A 19,431-nucleotide genomic window follows, 5' to 3' on the forward strand; every position below is an offset into this window, starting at 1 on the left:
AAGGCAACATTTCTAATGTTTTTCATTTCTCTTTTGCTCCTAGCTACGTGAGCGCCCTCCTCCAGAGCTCCCTGTAACTTCAGGCCTGGAGCCCTCCTGCTCAGCAGGCTCATCCTGTGAGCCGACCGCTGTCCGAGTGGAGCGTGTCCTGCTGTTTGAGGGACCGAGGGAAGTGGAGATCATTGATGAGTGTCATTGCGGGGCTGTCCCCACCGAGTGTGTCCGCATGCCAGCTCTCAAGACCTTCTTTTTCGAGACGCCCTATGAGACTGTCTTGGATGTGGGCAAGTGTTCCAGTCCAGAGGTCAGCAATGGTAAGTGAAAAGTGTGCTTCCTGCCCAATCCTAAAAGGTTGCTGTTTATTTCATTAAATTATAAATGATATTATACAGTACTGTATATACAAAACATGACAGCAGCACTTTGTCCAGCTGCTTGGGAGCAATAAAGTGTGGAGGCCAATGTGTCCCCGGAAATAAACTAAATTCATGCCCATCATAACAAAAAAAATCATCCATTTTCTGTTATTGTTCGTGTTATGATAGAAGCAATTAATGATATTCTTATTACAAGCCCATCTTTCTACTGAATCACAATTAAAAGATGTGTTTCTATCCTCTTATAATAATTCTTTAATTCTTTGCATTTATATAGCGCTTTTCTCACTACTCAAAGCGCTCAGCAATTGCAGGTTAAGGACCTTGCTCAAGGGCCCAACAGAGCAGAGTCCCTTTTGGCATTTACGGGATTTGAACCGGCAACCTTCCGATTGGCAACCTTCCTTATGGGCTAAAACTTCATGAATGTAGCTGATGTGTGTACTGCTAGCTAAATTTTAATCACTATCCCTACTATCCAATCTCTTCCAATAGGCTTCTCCTGTGTCCCCACCAAGTTTGAGCCAGTACTACTGGACAGCCCTAACAGTGTGGAGCTGGTCCAGGCTGTGGAGACATGTGAACTGCGAGAGAGCTGCTACCGGACCTCTTACATCGAGCAATACTATGAAGTTGTCTATGGGGCCAATGGCATCAAAGAGGAGAGGTTGAAAGTAAGTTTATCTTTACTGATGTATTAGAGTCTGGTTGGCGTCCACTCTCTCTAGTGGTGATCTATGAGCCCCTCTCAGACCCTTGCCTTGATTTGGGGAATGGTTTGTGAAGTAAGTGGTGGATGGTATGTAGAAGTGACAAGTGCCATAGAATGTGGAGGCTGATTGATCTGTGTTGTGCTTCCATCATGGCCTAGTTTATTAACAATTAATTCAAGGTTAAAAGTCAATGGTTTTGCTCGAAATCAGGTGTCATCGACAGGAAATTTTATAAAAAATATTAAACAATTCATTGTAACATTACATTATAGTCATCAATTGATGAGGGTACTCTCTAAATAACATCAGCAGGAAATGAACGAATGATTTGAGGAAAAAATGCAAAACTTAAAGCACACTGGCGAAGGCATTTAATTTACAGCCCTAAGGCTGCCAGTTCAATTCCTTCCTAATATATTAGATAACCTTTATTAAGCCCAAGGGGGAATTCAGATGCATATAACAGGAGGAGCATGAAAAACAAGAGTAGAGACTCAAATGACAAATAATACAGCCAATCAATTAATAAATGTATATTGTGCAGATATTCAAACTTCACGCAATGCATTGGGAAGAAGCATTGAACTGCCTGATAGAAGTGGGCAGAAAAGACCACAATAGGTCCTATCTAGCACACAGCGGTGGAAATAGAGTTACAGTGCATCCAGAAAGTATTCACAGCGCATGACTTGTTCCACATTTTGTTATGTTACAGCCTTATTCCAAAATGGATTAAATTCATTTTTTTCCTCAGAATTCTACACACAACACCCCATAATGACAACGTGAAAAAAGTTTACTTGAGGTTGTTGCAAATTTATTAAAAATAACAAAATTGAGAAAGCACATGTATATAAGTATTCACAGCCTTTGCCGTGAAGCTCAAAATTGAGCTCAGGTGCATCCTGTTTCCCCTGATCATCCCTGAGATGTTTCTGCAGCTTAATTGGAGTCCACCTGTGGCAAATTCAGTTGATTGGACATGATTTGGAAAGGCACACACCTGTCTATATAAGGTCCCACAGTTGACAGTTCATGTCAGAGCACAAACCAAGCATGAAGTCAAAGGAATTGTCTGTAGACCTCAGAGACAGGATTGTCTCAAGGCACAAATCTGGGGAAGGTTACAGAAAAATTTCTGCTGCTTTGAAGGTCCCAATGAGCACAGTGGCCTCCATCATCCGTAAATGGAAGAAGTTCGAAACCACCAGGACTCTTCCTAGAGCTGGCCGGCCATCTAAACTGAGCGATCGGGGGAGAAGGACCTTTGGTGTGAATGCCAGGTGTCACGTTTGGAGGAAACCAGGCACCGCTCATCACCAGGCCAATACCATCCCTACAGTGAAGCATGGTGGTGGCAGCATCATGCTGTGGGGATGTTTTTCAGCGTCAGGAACTGGGAGACTAGTCAGGATAAAGGGAAAGATGACTGCAGCAATGTACAGAGACATCCTGGATGAAAACCTGCTCCAGAGCGCTCTTGACCTCAGACTGGGGTGACGGTTCATCTTTCAGCAGGACAACGACCCTAAGCACACAGCCAAGATATCAAAGGAGTGGCTTCAGGACAACTCTGTGAATGTCCTTGAGTGGCCCAGCCAGAGCCCAGACTTGAATCCCATTGAACATCTCTGGAGAGATCTTAAAATGGCTGTGCACCGACGCTTCCCATCCAACCTGATGGAGCTTGAGAGGTGCTGCAAAGAGGAATGGGCGAAACTGGCCAAGGATAGGTGTGCCAAGCTTGTGGCATCATATTCAAAAAGACTTGAGGCTGTAATTGCTGCCAAAGCTGCATTGACAAAGTATTGAGCAAAGGCTGTGAATATTTATGGACATGGGATTTGTCAGTTTTTTGATTTTTAATAAATTTGCAAATACCTCAAGTAAACTTTTTTCACATTGTTGTCATGGGGTGTTGTGTGTAGAATTCTGAGGAAAAAAATGAATTTAATCCATTTTGGAATAAGCCTGTAACATAACAAAATGTGGAAAAAGTGACGCACTGTAACTCACCGTGTGACCCTGACCAATTCATTTAACCTGCCTGTGCTCTAACTGTCAAAAATTATCTCTAAACATTTGTAAATGTCAGCCAAAGGTAAAACAAAAATGTGAAGCTCAGCCAAAATCACTATTCCCTCAGCTAGGGTAAAACTTTAGTCTTGTTGCTTCAAGGTCCAGGTGCACATTATAGGAATATTCCTCTCAAAATGATGTATTTTTTTTATATTTTGCTTATCTCATGTAGCAATGGCAGAAAAAATTAGTTTAAATCTCATGTATTCATGCAGAACAGAGATTAAAAAAATGATGATATAATTCAGGCCAATGGTGACCAATGCTGTGTTCAGTTGGTAGAGCTGTTGCCTCGCAGTAAGGAGATCACGGGTTCACGTCCCGGGTCTTCCCTGCGTGGAAAGCGCTTTAGGTAGTGAGAAAAGTGCCATATAAATGTAAAGCTTTATTATTATTATTAAAATCTCACATTACTTGCATCTCATAACCCGTATGCCAGTTATCCACATGTATGCTGAAACATGTATTTAACAATAATGTGTATGGACGGCATGGCAATAAAGCCACTTGACTTGACCACTCTCCAATGCCACGATAAACAAAAATATTAAAATTTCATGTCAAGGGAAACAAAATGCAAAGCAGCTTACATGATGCACACCTTCCCTTTTTCCACGATTAAACCTTTTGGAGAAAAACAAAAGAAAACTCTTTCAAGAAAAACTGCAGTATTGTTAATATTAGCCATTCATCATCCAGGGAAGGGTGACAGGGCAGCGGGAGCATATCCTAGCAATCATCGGGCACAAGGCAGGAATAACACCTGCACAGGGTGCCAGTCCATCGCAGGGTGAGCGCACACACACAAACAAGAGCAATTTATTTCTTGTATGGCCTAAAATTACACAAAAAATGCCTCAAAGGGCTTTAACAGGCCCTTTTTTTTGACAGCCCCGCCAGCCTTGACTCCCAAAAAGAGAAGAAAAAACTTCCTCCAAAAAACCCTTGTAGGGAAAAAATGGAAGCAATCTTGAGAGAGAGAGAAAGACCCCCTTGCAGGTGGGTTGGGTGTCAGAATATGGGGTAAATACATTACAAAATACCCAGCAAGGGCCAATTTAGCATCACCAGTTCACCTAACATGCATATCTTTGAAGTGTAGGAGAAAACTCTGGAAGACACGGGGAGAACATGCAGGAAGCACCCAGAACACAAACCCCAGCCTCCTGCCTGTAACTACCAATTACTTTACATAAAGATGTGGTTCCGTTTTATTTACTTGAAGCAGAGAACCTAATTGGTTATTCAGTAAAGAAAAAAGGAAGTGGAATGAAAACCTGCAGCCCTTTCAAGCCTCGCAGGTCCAGAGTCTCCTACTCCAGTGCTAATGTGGCTCTCTGCAGACTCCGCTTGTCTAAATCTTGTGGCGTCTGTCTGCCCCAATGATAGGCCTACACCTCAGCAGCTGAATGTACAGAATGTCCAGAAGTTGTTGGTGGCAGACTATACTTTGGCCCCAGAGATGTAGGTTCCTCTGCTTGATCAGCTGGTTGATCTATATTACCACCAAGGTCTGGGCATCACCAGGTGACTCTGGCTAGTGCTTATAGGTCCTAAAAATGTGTAGTGTCACTTCTGAGCTTGGGATCTGTCTTAACCATGTAAATTCTCTCATCACCATAGTTACATTTCAAACCTTTTGGGAATTTTTTTCAGTTCTAATTTATCAAAAATATTTCTTTGAGCCTCCTGGCATTTTCCTTTTTTCCTCACACACATGTACTGCATTTCCTATTTTGCCATTTACTTTTCAGACGATTTTGTGGTCTGCCTCCTGTTCTCCAAAGTGTTGGGTTCAGTTCTCCATCCAGTCTATGGAATCCATTCCCGGGCTCCCGATTACAGGGATTCCCGGACATTTTTCATTCCTGAAACTGCTAGAATTCCTGGGTAAACGAGAATGGCCAAGCTCGCATATATAGCGTGTAAAAGTGTAAAAATCGATCAAGAAATAACAGTTGTAGTTGAAAATAATTAAAGTGGCACCATTGCTGCAGCTTGCACTTCATCAGACAACAGCTTTGAACAGCAACTTGAAATTGCAATGCGTCAGTCGGTTGCATCCACATTATCTGTGCCAAGAAACTTGCCATCACAGAATGATGACAAGAAAATGGATGCATCAGTAAAAGCTGAAATGGCGGTGTTTCAGAGCAACGGCAAGCGCGGGTGTTGTTTAGAACAAGTGTATCAGTATCTGATGACTGTGCCACCTACTTCAGTGGAGGCAGAGCGTGGTTTCTTAGCGGATGGCATACTCTGCTTGAAGGTGCGCTCTCGCCTGGACAACCGCATGCTGGACACGTTGTGCTTTCTACGCTCTTATTACCGCAACTAACTAGACACATGTACTTATATGACAGCATGAACTGCTTGTAGTTAAGGTTAGTCTTTTATTGGTGTCAACATATTGCAGTAGTTTTATTAAAAATAAGTGTCGGTCGTTCTGAAACCATTCACATGTGAGATGCCCGTGCACTGTGTCATCCCCGGGAGCCCGGGATTCCCGGGAATGACATGCAGGATTCCCGAATTCCCGGGAATGGATAAACCCGTCCAGGAATGGATTCCCTAATCCAGTCACTCTCTGCCTGAAGTATAAATGTTCTTTGGGTGTTTGTGAGGGCAATTACTGGGTATTCTGGTTTTTACCCACACCACCAGCTGACTGGCAGCAGCAAATGGACCCCAGTATTCTTGAGAGAGAGTGTGGCCTGCAATGCAGTGTCGGTTTTCTCCAGGGATTGTCTGTGCTTTGTGTCCAATGCTGCTCACTTTGATTTTGCGTTAGAAAATGTTGGCTGAAAAAAACAAAGAACGAATGAACGAATGGAGTTTTTACATTTTACACTGCACTGCAGTCATGTTTTGTGCGATGGTGGAGCCGTGGTTAGCACTTGTGGTAGGCTTTACTCCTGTGCCGAGTGCAGTTTGCATGTTCTCCCTACGCCTATGTAGGTTTTCGTTTTGACTCTTTGGTTTCCTCCCACATCCCAAAAGATGTCAGTCATTTTCCAACCCACTTAGTCCTGAACAGGGTCGTGGGGGGTGCTGGAGCCTATCCCAGATAGCATAGGGCATAAGGCAGAAACAGAGGGTACAAATCCACCGCACAGATCTACTAAACTGGCCCCGGTACTGGGTGTGTGTAAGTGTGCATGAGCGCCACAGTAAACTGGCATCATCTCCATGGATGATTGCTGCTTTGTTCCCAGTGCTGCCAAGAAAGGCTGTAGCACCACGTGGCCATGACTTGAACTATGTAAGTTTGAGAAGGAGAGGAGACATAGCTCTGTAAAACTTTTGGTGATCGTGCGTACATTTATTTAGTCAATGACTAAATGGTTTGGGCCTCTGTGGATGACACTCTGTGTTGTCACAAGTCTGTGGTTCAGATCTCACCGCTGTGAAGCTCACTGAATCTACTTCTGAGTCCTCTTGTGCCAGTTAGAGATATCTGGTCACTCTATTTGTATTTGAGTGTTGCTCAGGCAGGTGAAGACGACACAACAAGAGGATGAAGTTGACGCTGCACACTGCCAGTCTTACCCATGACCACCACACACTTCTCAATGCAGTAGTCCTAATTCTGAAATATAGACTTCTACTAATGGAGCACCATTTTTTGACCAGAAGCAAAATTATGAACTAATATTAATAGAGCCAGTCTGCCCCCTTGACCATATTTTTGTTATTGGTATTATACTGACAAAAAGATTTAAGTACAGCATGTCTGCACAAGAACACACAGCTAGTCTGCATGTCTTTTCACAGAAGTCCCAGCAGCTGATATGGCTTTCCAGTAGAGGAAGCACAAAGCTGAGGGTTCAATCCCAGCCAGTGACTCGGCAGGTTATGGTGAAAATTTCTTCACCTGCCAGAACTCCATTTCTAGAATTATGAACACAATGGCTCTATGCATCTTTGTATCAGTATGCTGCTGCTGCTGGAGTATGTGAATTTCCCCTTGGGATTAATAAAGTGGGTGGCATGGTGGCACAGTTGGTAGCGCTGCTGCCTCGCAGTTGGGAGACCTGGGGACCTGGGTTCGCTTCCCGGGTCCTCCCTGCGTGGAGTTTGCATGTTCTCCCCGTGTCTACGTGGGTTTCCTCCGGGCGCTCCGGTTTCCTCCCACAGTCCAAAGACATGCAGGTTAGGTGGATTGGCGATTCTAAATTGGCCTTGGTGTGTTTGTGTGTGTCCTGCGGTGGGTTGGCACCCTGCCCAGGATTGGTTCCTGCCTTGTGCCCTGTGTTGGCTGGGATTGGCTCCAGCAGACCCCCATGACCCTGTGTTCGGATTCAGCGGGTTGGAAAATGGATGGATGGATTAATAAAGTATCTATCTGTCTGTAAATTTGTAATTCTTGTTGGGTAAAACTGTTCTGTAAATGGATGAATGTAAGATGGATGTGATGCTCAGGCGCCTGCCGAATAAGAATAACACACTTGAAATGCTAATCGAGGGGCCACATGCGGCTTTTGGCAGCAGTACGTCTGTCTTTCTCTTTTTTTCTCTGCATTTTGATAGCCTGCTGGGTTCTAATCGTCTTGTCTTTCTTTTGCTAATTTTCACCAGGAAATTGACGTGGGCAGATGCTTGGGAGGCTGTTCCTCAGGAAATCGCTGCCTGCTCAGGTAAGCACAGCTGACACCCCACAACCCCCCCCCCCCCCAACTCCATAAAAGTCTTAAAGTAAACTTTTTTTTTTTTTTATTTAACACCTAATCCCAACAAAAGAGGCCTCACAGTGAGAATGTAAAATGCATTTCTCACTAACTTGAGCCTGAAAACATCTGGGCAGATGAAAAGGTGGGACGCAAGGGTGGAGCAGTGAGCAGATTTGACAAACACAGCAACTTCTGACAAAGTAACACTAGCAAAAGGGCGAGTTTTGTAAAACTGTGTCAGAATTAGAGGTTCAAAGAGGATCCAGTTAGACTTTAGTGTAAAGTGGGGCAATTTAGCAAGAAACAAACAGAATTTTGCAGCTTGTTGTTATTGAGATTAGTCACTCCTCCATCCAACTAGGCCAGGAAAATAAGGGGGCAAAATAGTGACGCCCTGTAGAGACAATAAAATACAATGCATGTCTCAGATATGACCTACAAAGAAATAAGAATTATAATTTATTCTGTTAATGTAGTATATCATATATTGCGTCATGCAGTACATGTGTCTTTGTAGGCACAAAGAGGGGCAAAAACAAAAATTGGGAGTTTTCAGGTAAAGGGAATTTTTTTTTCCTATCCAGCCATTAATTTTTCCAACCCAATTATTCATATAATGCAGGACTGGCACATCCCAAAATTTATAATTAGTAGGAAATAATAAAAAAAAAACAACTCTAGAGTCGGGAGATGAATAAAAGCTGCAGCAGAAAAAACAGATGAATAAGGCATATGGCACGAATAACGCTAATGCTAACTTGTAGGGCACGTGAGAGAATGAGGGAAGCCATTAAGAAGACTACTAGAAAAACTTAAAGGTCATTGGAGAGAAATATTGTATATATGGACAACTTGGACCCAAAGAGATACTTTCAGTATCTTAGTAGTAAAAAGACGGCCAAGGAGGAGGTGAAGTGCATCAGGATTCAAATCTACAGATAGTAAAATAGCAAATGCTATATACTTGTGTTTTTCTGAAGGTTTCACACATGAGGAAGTGGATAACCTCCAGCAACAGCAGGGATTACTAAAACAATCCTTAGTGATTTGGACATTTTACAGGGAGAAGTGCTATAATAATAATAATAATAATACTAGGTTACATTTATTGAGTGCCTTTCACAAACCCAAGGACGCTTTACATACAGAGTAAAAAAAATTTTAAAAAACTACACAGATGACAAAAGTTCATAGAAGAGGAAAGTTTTCAGTTGCGATTTAAAAGTGCAGAAACAGGAGCAATCAGAAGACACTGAGGAAGAGAGTTCCAGAGTTGAGGTGCTATAGCACTGAAGGACCTGCCTGTCCTCCCAAAGTGGAGAGTCTGGTGTGCAGGACAGTAAGGAGATGACTGCTCGAAAACCTGAGAGAGCGACAAGGAGTGTTAGGAGCTAGGAGCTGAGTGAGGTAGAGGAGGGAAAGGTGAGAAGCAGAATCTTGAATTTAATCCTTGATGGAACCGGTAACCAGTGAAGCTGGGAGAGAAAAGGGGAGATGTGAGCAGGACGCTTTGTGTGGCTGCGGAGTTCTAAATGTACTTTAGCCTTTGTGTAGAGTTTGCAGGGAGGCCGATGAAGAGGGAATTACAGTAATCAATACGAGACATTATGAAACAATGAACCAGAGTCTGAGCATCAGACAAGGACAGAAATGGACGGAGGCGGGCAATGCTATGGAGATGATGGAATGAAATTTTGGAAAGAGACCTAATGTGTAACTCAAAGTTAAGTGATGAATCAAACAAAACACCAAGATTTCTGACAACAGGAGCAGGGTTGACAAATGTGGACCATCAACAGAAATAGAGAAGATGGATGTCTTAGAAAGTTGGGATTTTGGACCTACCAGTAACACTTCAGTTTTATTGGCATTACATTTGAGAAAGTGATTTTCCATCCATAGCTTAAGATCAGTGAGTGTGCTGGGAGGTGAATGTGTAGGGGAGTCAATATTAAGATATAACTGTACTGTATATCATCTGCATAACAGTGGAAGTTAAGGCCATGTCTGTGAATAATCTGACCCAAAGGAAGGATATAGAGTAGAAAAAGTAATGGCCCAAGGACTGAACCCTGAGGGACACCACGCGACCCAGGTGAGGTGGAGGATTTCTATCGGCTGAGTGTGACAAACTGTTTCCTATTAGAGAGATATGATGGTAGCCATTGAAGGGCTAAGCCAGAGATGCCTACAGCAGAGAGACATGACAGGAGGATTTCATGGTTAACAGTGTTAAATGCTGCACTTAAGTCAAGAAGGAGGAGAATATGAAGTGAACCGCAATCTGCAGACCGGAGAAGATCATTGACTACACGGAGAAGAGCTGTCTCAGTGCTGTGCTGTGTATGAAAGCCAGACTGAAAAGGCTCATAAAGTGTATTATCTACAAGAGAAGCATGGAGTTGTGAGGCAACCACGCGTTCCATCATCTTAGCCAAAAAAGGGAGATTAGAGATAGGCCTGTAACTGGAGAGAGAAGAAGGATCCATGTTAGGTTTTTTAAGGATTGGGGTAACTGCAGCAGTTTTGAGGGCAGTAGGGACAGAACCTGAACTGAAACATGCATTTACCAATGAGGCAATAGGAATACTAATTATGGATGAGCAGAGAAGTGGGGACAGGATCAAGCAGACAGGAGGAGGAATTAGACTTATTAATAAGTTCAGAGAGTCAACAGGCGAGAAACAAGCGAGTCTTGATGATGGAGATGGCAGATCAGGATGAGTGAGTGACTGTGGTGTGGAGGGGAAACTGTGATAGATTTGTAGTTTTGAAGTGCTGCTTAGATAGGCTGAAATTTAAAAAATAATTACTAGAGCCAGATAACATTTATACTCAGATATTTAAGAATGTTAGTGAGTGCAGATATTAGAACATTAGAACATTAGAACACTCTAGACGAGAACAGGCCATTCAGCCCAACAAAGCTCGCCAGTCCTATCCACTTATTTCTTTCAAAAAAGCATCAAGTCGAGTTTTGAAAGTCCCTAAAATCTTACTGTCTACCACACCACTTGGTCTCATATTCCAAGTGTCTATCGTTCTTTGTGTAAAGAAAAACTTCCTAATGTTTGCAAAATTTACCCTTAACAAGTTCTTGATGAACTCATTTTAACTTATTTTTTTGATCCACTGTTCTAATTCCCTTCATAATTTTTAAACACTTCAGTCAGGTCTCCTCTTAATCTTCTTTTGCTTAAACTGTAAAGGCTCAGCTCTTTCAATCTTTCCTCATAACTCATCCCCTGTAGTCCTGGACTCAGCCCTGTCGCTCTTCTCTGGACCTTTTCTAGTGCTGCTATGTCTTTTTTTGTAGCCTGGAGACCAAAACTGCACACAGGACTCCAGATGAGGCCTCACCAGTACATTATAAAGGTTGAGCAGAACCACCTTGGACTTGTACTCCACACACATATAACCTAACATTCTGTTATAAACCCTTGACACATAATTTTTGAAAGTCACTGCATACTTGAAACATTTATAAGGACTGGAAAATAGAAAATGTTATCCTGTTATATAAGGAGGGTAATTGAGCAGACCCAAGCGTATGGGCCAGTAAGTTTAACGTGCATCACAATTTTCAAGGAGCAACACATGGCATATGGCTTAGTGATAGTAATGTCAGTAAATGTAAACCATTAGAGATAGGAAGTAAACATGTTAGTTTGAATGCACAATGGGAGGTGTGAAACTTGAAAGCACCTCTTATGATAATATTGAACTCAACATGATCAACCTCCAGACAGTGTTTAGAAGCCATTAAGAAGGCTAACAGAATGTCAGATTATATAGTGCCTTGATGTGTGGAGTACAAGTCACAGGAGGTTCTGCTCAAGCTTTATAACACACTGGTGAGGCCTCATCTGGAGTTCTGTGTGCAGTTTGGGTCTCCAGGCTACAAAAAGGACATAACAGCACTAGAAAAGGTCCAGAGAAGAGCAAAAGGGCTGAGTCCAGGGCTACAGGGGATGAGTTATGAGGAAAGATTAAAAGAGCTGAGCCTTTACAGTTTATAAGAGGAGACCTGACTGACATGTTTAAAATGATGAAGGGAATTAGTCCAGTGGATTGAGACGGTGACTTTAAAATGAGTTCATCAAGAACATGGAGACACAGTTGGAAACTTGTGAAGGGTAAATTTCACACAAACATTAGGAAGTTTGTCTTGACACAGAGGACCACAGACACTTGGAAAAAGTGAGTGTGGTAGACAGGAGGACTTTATGGGCTTTCAAAACTCGACTTGATGTTATTTTGGATACACAATGGGAGGTCTAAAAATACAAAGTCCACCTTATGAGATGGATTTAGGAGTTGTAGTGGACTCTAAGCTATCGACTTCCCAACGGTGTTCAGAAGCCATTAAGAAGGCTAACAGAATGTCAGGTTATATAGCGCCTTGATGTGTGGAGTACAAGTCACAGGAGGTTCTGCTCAAGCTTTATAACACACTGGTGAGGCCTCATCTGCAGTCCTGTGTGCAGTTTGGGTCTCCAGACTACAAAAAGGACATAACAGCACTAGAAAAAGTCCAGAGAAGAGCAACAGGGCTGAGTCCAGGGCTACAGGGGATGAGAAAAAATTAAAGAAATTGAGGTGACCTGATTGAAGTATTCAGAATTCTGAAAGGAATTAGTGCAGCTCAAACAGAACACAGGGATACAGTTGGAAACTCGTTAGAGGTTAATTTCGCACAAACATTAGGAAGTTTTTCTGTACATAGAGAGCCAAAGACGCATAGAATAAGTGACCAAGTAGCGCGGTAGACAGGACTTTAGGGAGCTTCAAAACTAAGACTTGATGCTGGTATGCAGGAGTAAACTGGACAGAATTTGCAAGCTTTGTTGGACTAAATGGTCTGTTCTCATCCAAAGTTTTTTTTTTTTTTTTAATTTTATTGATTTTATTATAATCATTCCATACAGATAGATCCATTTTTACAAAAAATAGGATTGAAAACAAATCAACCCAAACCCCACCCCTGAGAAAGAGAGCATGGCCAACAGAGTTAAACTTAAAGCTGGTCAAAATACATAAATTGATGAGTTTAATCCATCCATCCATTTTCCAACCCGCTGAATCCGAACACAGGGTCACGGGGGTTTGCAGGAGCCAATCCCAGCCAACACAGGGCACAAGGCAGGAACCAATCCCGGGCAGGGTGCCAACCCACCGCAGGACGATGAGTTTAATAGGCGGATAAAAAAAATTTAAAAAAATGGGGAGAGAATCTGCTTCCTCAGTGCTTTAAGAGCTTAATCTAAAATATTATTGATCAGATCCTGCAAGGCTTTGAAAAACTTCTGCACAGATCCTCTAACTGGGTATTTAATTTTTTCCAATTTCAAATAATATAAAACATCAGTTACCCACTGACTCTTCCAGGATTCTTCCAGTTTAGCAAAATAAGTCTGCGTGCCAACAGTGTAGTGATGGCAATCACAGTTTGTTTGTCCTTCTCTGCTTTAAGCCCCTCTGTGAGCCCACCAAACACAGCTGTTAGTGGATTAGGAGGGACTGGGACACTAAGGCTGTCTGAAAGGCACTTAAAAATTTTGGTCCAGAATGATGTTAACCCATTAACTGCCTTTTTTTTTTCTCCAAATATTTTCGCTTTATTGTTATAGATTACTGCGGTGGGTTGGCACCCTGCCCAGGATTGGTTCCTGCCTTGTGCCCTGTGTTGGCTGGGATTGGCTCCAGTAGACCCCAGTGACCCTGTGTTCGGATTCAGCGGGTTGGAAAATGGATGGATGGATGGATGTTATAGATTAACATCTGCTTAATAAGGAAAACATATATTTTGAATCTCAACATTTGTACTTTTTCCAACATTTCAAAATTTTGGCCATCCCCAAATGGGGATCATGACACATACTACCTAGTTTTGATGCCATACTGGAAAACACTCAACATGTAGTCCAACATTACATTTGCAGCACTGTTTTCTTGCGTTAGTCTTACACACTGCACACTTCCTTTGTTTGCCCATTTCTGTTCGTTCAATGTAGTGACCAGTTCCAGAGGTTCTGATATCAACAGGAACATGACTCTTGGCTGGTGTGGAGAAGGATTTCCTCCCAGTTTAAAGTACATGCTCCCCAAATGGGGATCGTGGCAGTTAATGGGTTAATTTGCTGCAGGCCCAGACAGTGGCGTAGCAAGGTCTGGTGGCACCCGGTGCGGAGTTTAAACTTGTCACCCCCATGTCCATCAAAATATAAAATGAAATTTATTGAGAAAGCAATTTTTTTTATTCAATTGGTTAAGTAAAGAGGGCATAATGTTAATTATTTTGTAAACAATTTTTTATGAATAAAAAAAAAAAGTATAATGCCTTTTTATTAATAAGCCAGTTTAATGTACAATGTAAGAAATCTTTTTTCATAGTGATAGTACCTAGTGCATAACTTCCATCCATCCATTTTCCAACCCCTGAATCCGAACACAGGGTCTGCTGGAGCCAATCCCAGCCAACACAGGGCACAAGGCAGGAAACAATCCTGGGCAGGGTGCCAATCCACCACAGGACACACCCACACACCAAGCACACACTGGGGACAATTTAGAATCGCCAATCCACCTAACCAGCATGTCTTTGGACTGTGGGAGGAAACCGGAGCGCCCGGAAGAAACCCACGCAGACACGGGGAGAACATGCAAACTCCACACAGGGAGGACCCGGGAAGCGAACCCAGGTCCCCAGGTCTCCAAACTGCAAGGCAGCAGCACTACCCACTGCGCCACCGTGCCGCCCGTGCATAACTTTATTATTATTATAATACAATTTAATGAAAACTCAATTGTTTACCAGTTTGGTTCTCTAGGCTCTAATCCAACACACTGTACTTTAACATGATACTTAGAATCTCTTCTTTCTAACTTTTTGTTCTGCAAATTTTGAAATTGCGTCATCAACATCGATACCTTCAGCTACACTATTTTCAATTGACAAAATGGCTAATTGAGAGAGTCGTGCTTCGTTCATAGTGGATCTGAGATAATTCTTAATTAGTTTGAGTTTCGAAAAACTCCTCTCACATGATGCAACAGAAACACATAAAGTTAAGAAAAATCTTAATGCTAAAGTGAGATTGGGAACAGAGTCTAAAAGTTCATATTCAACCACAAACTCTAAGAATCTTAAGGAAGTCCAACCAAGAGACTCTTTATTTGGAACTTTGGCGGCTTTTAGAAATCTTCTTAGGTGTGGAATTTCTGTACAAAAAAAAAAAAAAAATTACGTCAAATCGCCAATTAACAAGAATTGTGACATATGATTTCGTCGTGTGTCCCGGCTCGTATATATAGGGGCCTTGAGATAGTGGGATGGGGAGGGAGATATTGTCCGTTCGCTCGTAGAACGATCCTTTACTTTATGGTCGGTTCTAGAGCGGACAATACCTACCCACCCCACTGTCTAAAACGTTTTGCGCCGACTATATTATTATGATGTTCGGGTTAAAAATATCATCTTGTTGCACAGAACGACTTGGGGCGATGATGCAGTATATTTGTGGCAGGGATGAGACAATGAGTCACAGGGCCGGTTGTTTCTTTACTTGAGCACCAGCACAGTTCAAAAGTAACGAGACAGAACACCCCCTCCAATAAGAATACTAAATCATTACAGCATCACATCGTTCACCCGCAATCTGCTGCAATTAGGGATTGTTAAAGCCCGTGTAAATTATCTGACATGTCATTTTATATAACAAAAAGGCGCATTAATACAAAACCGGCAATTTTTTGTCACCCCCTCTGAGCTGGTACCCGTTGCGTGCCGCACCCACCGCACCCGCCTTCCTACGCCACTGGGCCCAGAACATGTGACCCAGTGAGGCTGGGACTTGATTGCAGCGCTTGCAGGTTGGATCTTGCCTTGGAAACGTTTTGGAATCAAACGTTTTTCTAATGTTTTAATGTTCAGTTTAGTTTCAAGGGAAGCCAATGTCTATCCTGGTAGTGTAGGGTACATGGTAGGAACAATAGGAGCAACCTTGAAAATTGTGCCAGCCCATCACAGGGCGCAGTCACACCCATACCCACAATCATACTGCTCATATGTACCTTACTAATATAATATGCTGTCTGATTTGTTTTCCATTTTGGAAACAGCCTCAGTACACAAAGAAAAAGGTACAATATTAATTCGGACTGATTCATTTGTTTTGCTGCCAAAGATTAGTCTGGATGAATTAAACTAAGATGAGAATTATTACGACAGTGTATTTATGGCTATGAAACAACTGATTCAAGCAGACATTTTAGTTTTTATATGTATGTACCTATTTATTTATTTATTTTTTATTTATTGTTTTGTACAGGGACTCCCGTCTCAAAGAAGAGTGCCTTGTTTGGGCTGAGGGTTCGTCGACTTCATGTGTGCCCCAAGAATACGACAGCCACACCTTCCGTAGCCGTAATGGCCACATCCGCACCGTGCTTGCAATCGGCTCCTGCAAATGCCAGTCCTGAAGTTTTAAAGGCCACAATGGCATGGGGACCCAAGGGTAGGGTGTAAGGGATTCAGATGAACCAGCAGCCACGAGTGACACACTGAAAAAACAAAAAGTCAGGACAGCATCCCGTTCAGGATTTTCAGAAAACTGTTGGCTGGTTTCTGATTTAAGGTGACTTTGCTTACAATAAAGTGCAAGCAAGCAATACGACCAGGACATCAAACTGAAATAATCTGAGATGAAAATTTGTGAAGGAATAGAGCTTCATCTTAACGGCAACTGAGAGCACTAAGAAACTCCCAGACTACAAGTTGTGCTGTTGAATTCGCTGAATTTGTGAAAAGGAGAAATGTGCCAGACTTGTGGTTTCAAATTAGTGGGCAATAGAAAAGGTTGAAGTGTTGTGCACCAGACAGACAGAATACAAAGTAAAACAAATACTGACTTGATCAAGAATTAGTAGTCAACACTGAAAAAAATAAGAAAAATATGAAAATGGTTAGGTGATAATCAGTTACGGCAAAGCAAACTGGGTTGTGGGGAGGCCCTGAAAGGAATGCCTTTAGAACGACAGAAGAATAAGCCCAATCAGCTACGCCATACCTGCATCAAACACTCGGTTTGTGAATTATTTGTAAATTACAATCACACATTTGGTGGATTTTTTAATATGGTGCAATAATTTTGGTTTTTCAAACAAAAATTGAATACATTCCCTCTATAAACCTTATAGTGTTATTCTACAGTTTGGCCACAAGAGGGAGTGTAATTGCTGTGGTGAGTGTCGGTGGATGTAAGGCTCAGGTATTCATAACAGGGGTGATCAGCAAATGACCGTGAAGGAGACGTATCAGGACTGGGCAGATGCTATTGGTTGTCAAGGATAACAAACCTCAACCGTTTCACTATTTATCTTAAACATAAACATAAACCCATCAAACACCAATACTCCTCTTTTTCTGCTGCAGAACAGATGTAAAATATGTAAAATAACTGTAAATATTTTAAATAAAATATACACTGTTGAAAACAAGTTATTTTTTCCTCTTGCTTTAGTATGGGAAATCAATGACTTTTTTTTTTTTACTCTAAATAAAACAACTCTTATAACTCGTATCTACTGGTGGTGGATTTTAGGAGGACCAGGCCCCTCATGGACACCATGATCAGGTGACTATGTGCAGAGGGTGCAGACCTATAAATACCTGGGAGTGCAGCTGGATGATAAATTAGACTGGACTGCCAATACTGATGCTCTGTGCAAGAAAGGACAGAGCTGACTATACTTCCTTAGAAGGCTGATGTCCTTCAACATCTGCAATAAGATGCTGCAAATGTTCTATCAGATGGTTGTGGTGAGTGCCCTCTTCTACACGGTGGTGTGCTGGGGAGGCAGCATTAAGAAGTAGGACCACTCACGCCTGGACAAACTGGTAAGGAAGGCAGGCTCTATTGTAGGCACAGAGCTGGACAGTTTGACATCTGTAGCAGAGTGACGGGCGCTGAGCAGACTCCTGTCAATCATGGAGAATCCACTGTATCCACTGAACAGGATCATCTCCAGACAGAGGAGCAACTTCAGCGACAGACTGCTGTCACCGTCCTGCTCCACTGACAGACTGAGGAGATCGTTCCTCCACCACACTATGCAACTCTTCAATTCCACCGGGGGGGTAAACGTTAACATTATTCAAAGTTATTGTCTGTTATACCTGCATTGTTATCACTCTTTAATTTAATATTGTTTTTTGTATCAGTATGCTAATGCTGCTGGAGTATGTGAATTTCCTCTTGGGATTAATAAAGTATCTATCTATCTATTATATAGTGCCTTCCACATCTATCTATCATATAGTGCCTTTCATATCTATCTATCTAAAACCAATCAGATCTCAATGGGAAAAAAATCCTGCTGGCTATCTCTACTGATATGGACTGATATTTTAATGTGTTAGGAATGAAAGGATGGCACATCGTTTGACGGAAATGAAAATGATGAACCTACAGAGGGCTGAATTCAAAGACACCCTGAAAGTCAAAGGGAAAAAATGATGTGGCATATAAATATATTTATATAAATAAATATATATATATATATATATATATATATATATATATATATATATATATATATATATATATATATATATATGAATATATAAATAAATATATATATATATATATATGAATATATATATACAGTATATATATATATAAATAAATATAAATAAATAAATTATATATATACAGTATATCAATATACATATTTCTATATACTGTATATTATATATATATATATATATATATATATATATATATATATACACACACACACACACACGAACAAACAGTATAAAAAAGTTGTGTTCTTTTTTGGCAAATCCCTAGCACTCCATTTAGTTCAGTTTCCACCTTGCAATTGTTGCTGCCAGGATAAACTCCAGCTCCACAAACTTCTTACATGGATTACATTGTATTCTTAGATTACGTTTTAGATGAATACATTATCCATCCATCCAATTACTCAACCCACTTAATCCAATTTTAGGGTCATGGGGGGCTGGTACTTATTCTGACAACATTACATGTAAGAAAGGAACAAACGGACAGAAAGCCAGTTCATGGTAGAGCACACTCATAAACACATCCACATTCACCCACTCTGGGACACTTCAGCGACTGCAATTAACTTAATGCTTAATTCTTAATAACGAGAAAGTAAAACTGAAGTACTTTGAACAAAATCCACACATAAACCAAAAAAAATATGAAAACCCCACTTGGACAGACAATGGGCCAAGATATGAATGAATATGGGGGTGGCTCAGTGGTAGCGCTGCTGCCTCGCAGTATGGAGACCAGGGTTCGCTTCCCGGGTCCTCCCTGTGTGGAGTTTGCATGTTCTCCCCGTGTCTGCATGGGTTTCCCCCCACATGGGCTGGGAAATGAATGAATACATGTCCAGAAAGGCAAAAAAAAATCAAATGCAATTAATGTTTTTCCTTAAATGAAAAAAGAAATCAACCATTACAGTATTATTTCTCAAAACAGTCTACTTCTTGTCAAACCCACCTAGTATTGTTCCACATGCTTCAGTCCTCATACCACTTTTTGGGCTAGTGTAGTG

General features: G+C 41.6%; 1 protein-coding gene across 2 annotated transcripts in view; it reads left to right on the top strand.

Annotated features, from left to right (window-relative positions):
* Positions 1-16,756, top strand: part of pnhd (pinhead) — a 37,188-nt gene extending 20,432 nt beyond the window's left edge. For both annotated transcript variants that reach the window (XM_028814707.2, XM_028814706.2), the window contains 4 exons: positions 44-314; positions 873-1,051; positions 7,748-7,806; positions 16,170-16,756. In XM_028814707.2, coding sequence (XP_028670540.1) covers positions 44-314; positions 873-1,051; positions 7,748-7,806; positions 16,170-16,320 — 660 coding nt within the window. In that variant the 3' untranslated portion in view covers positions 16,321-16,756. The remainder of the gene's footprint in view (positions 1-43; positions 315-872; positions 1,052-7,747; positions 7,807-16,169) is intronic.
* The last annotated feature ends 2,675 nt before the right edge of the window (positions 16,757-19,431 follow it).

This window comes from Erpetoichthys calabaricus, chromosome 12 (assembly GCF_900747795.2).
Source record: "Erpetoichthys calabaricus chromosome 12, fErpCal1.3, whole genome shotgun sequence".
NCBI lineage: Eukaryota > Metazoa > Chordata > Cladistia > Polypteriformes > Polypteridae > Erpetoichthys > Erpetoichthys calabaricus.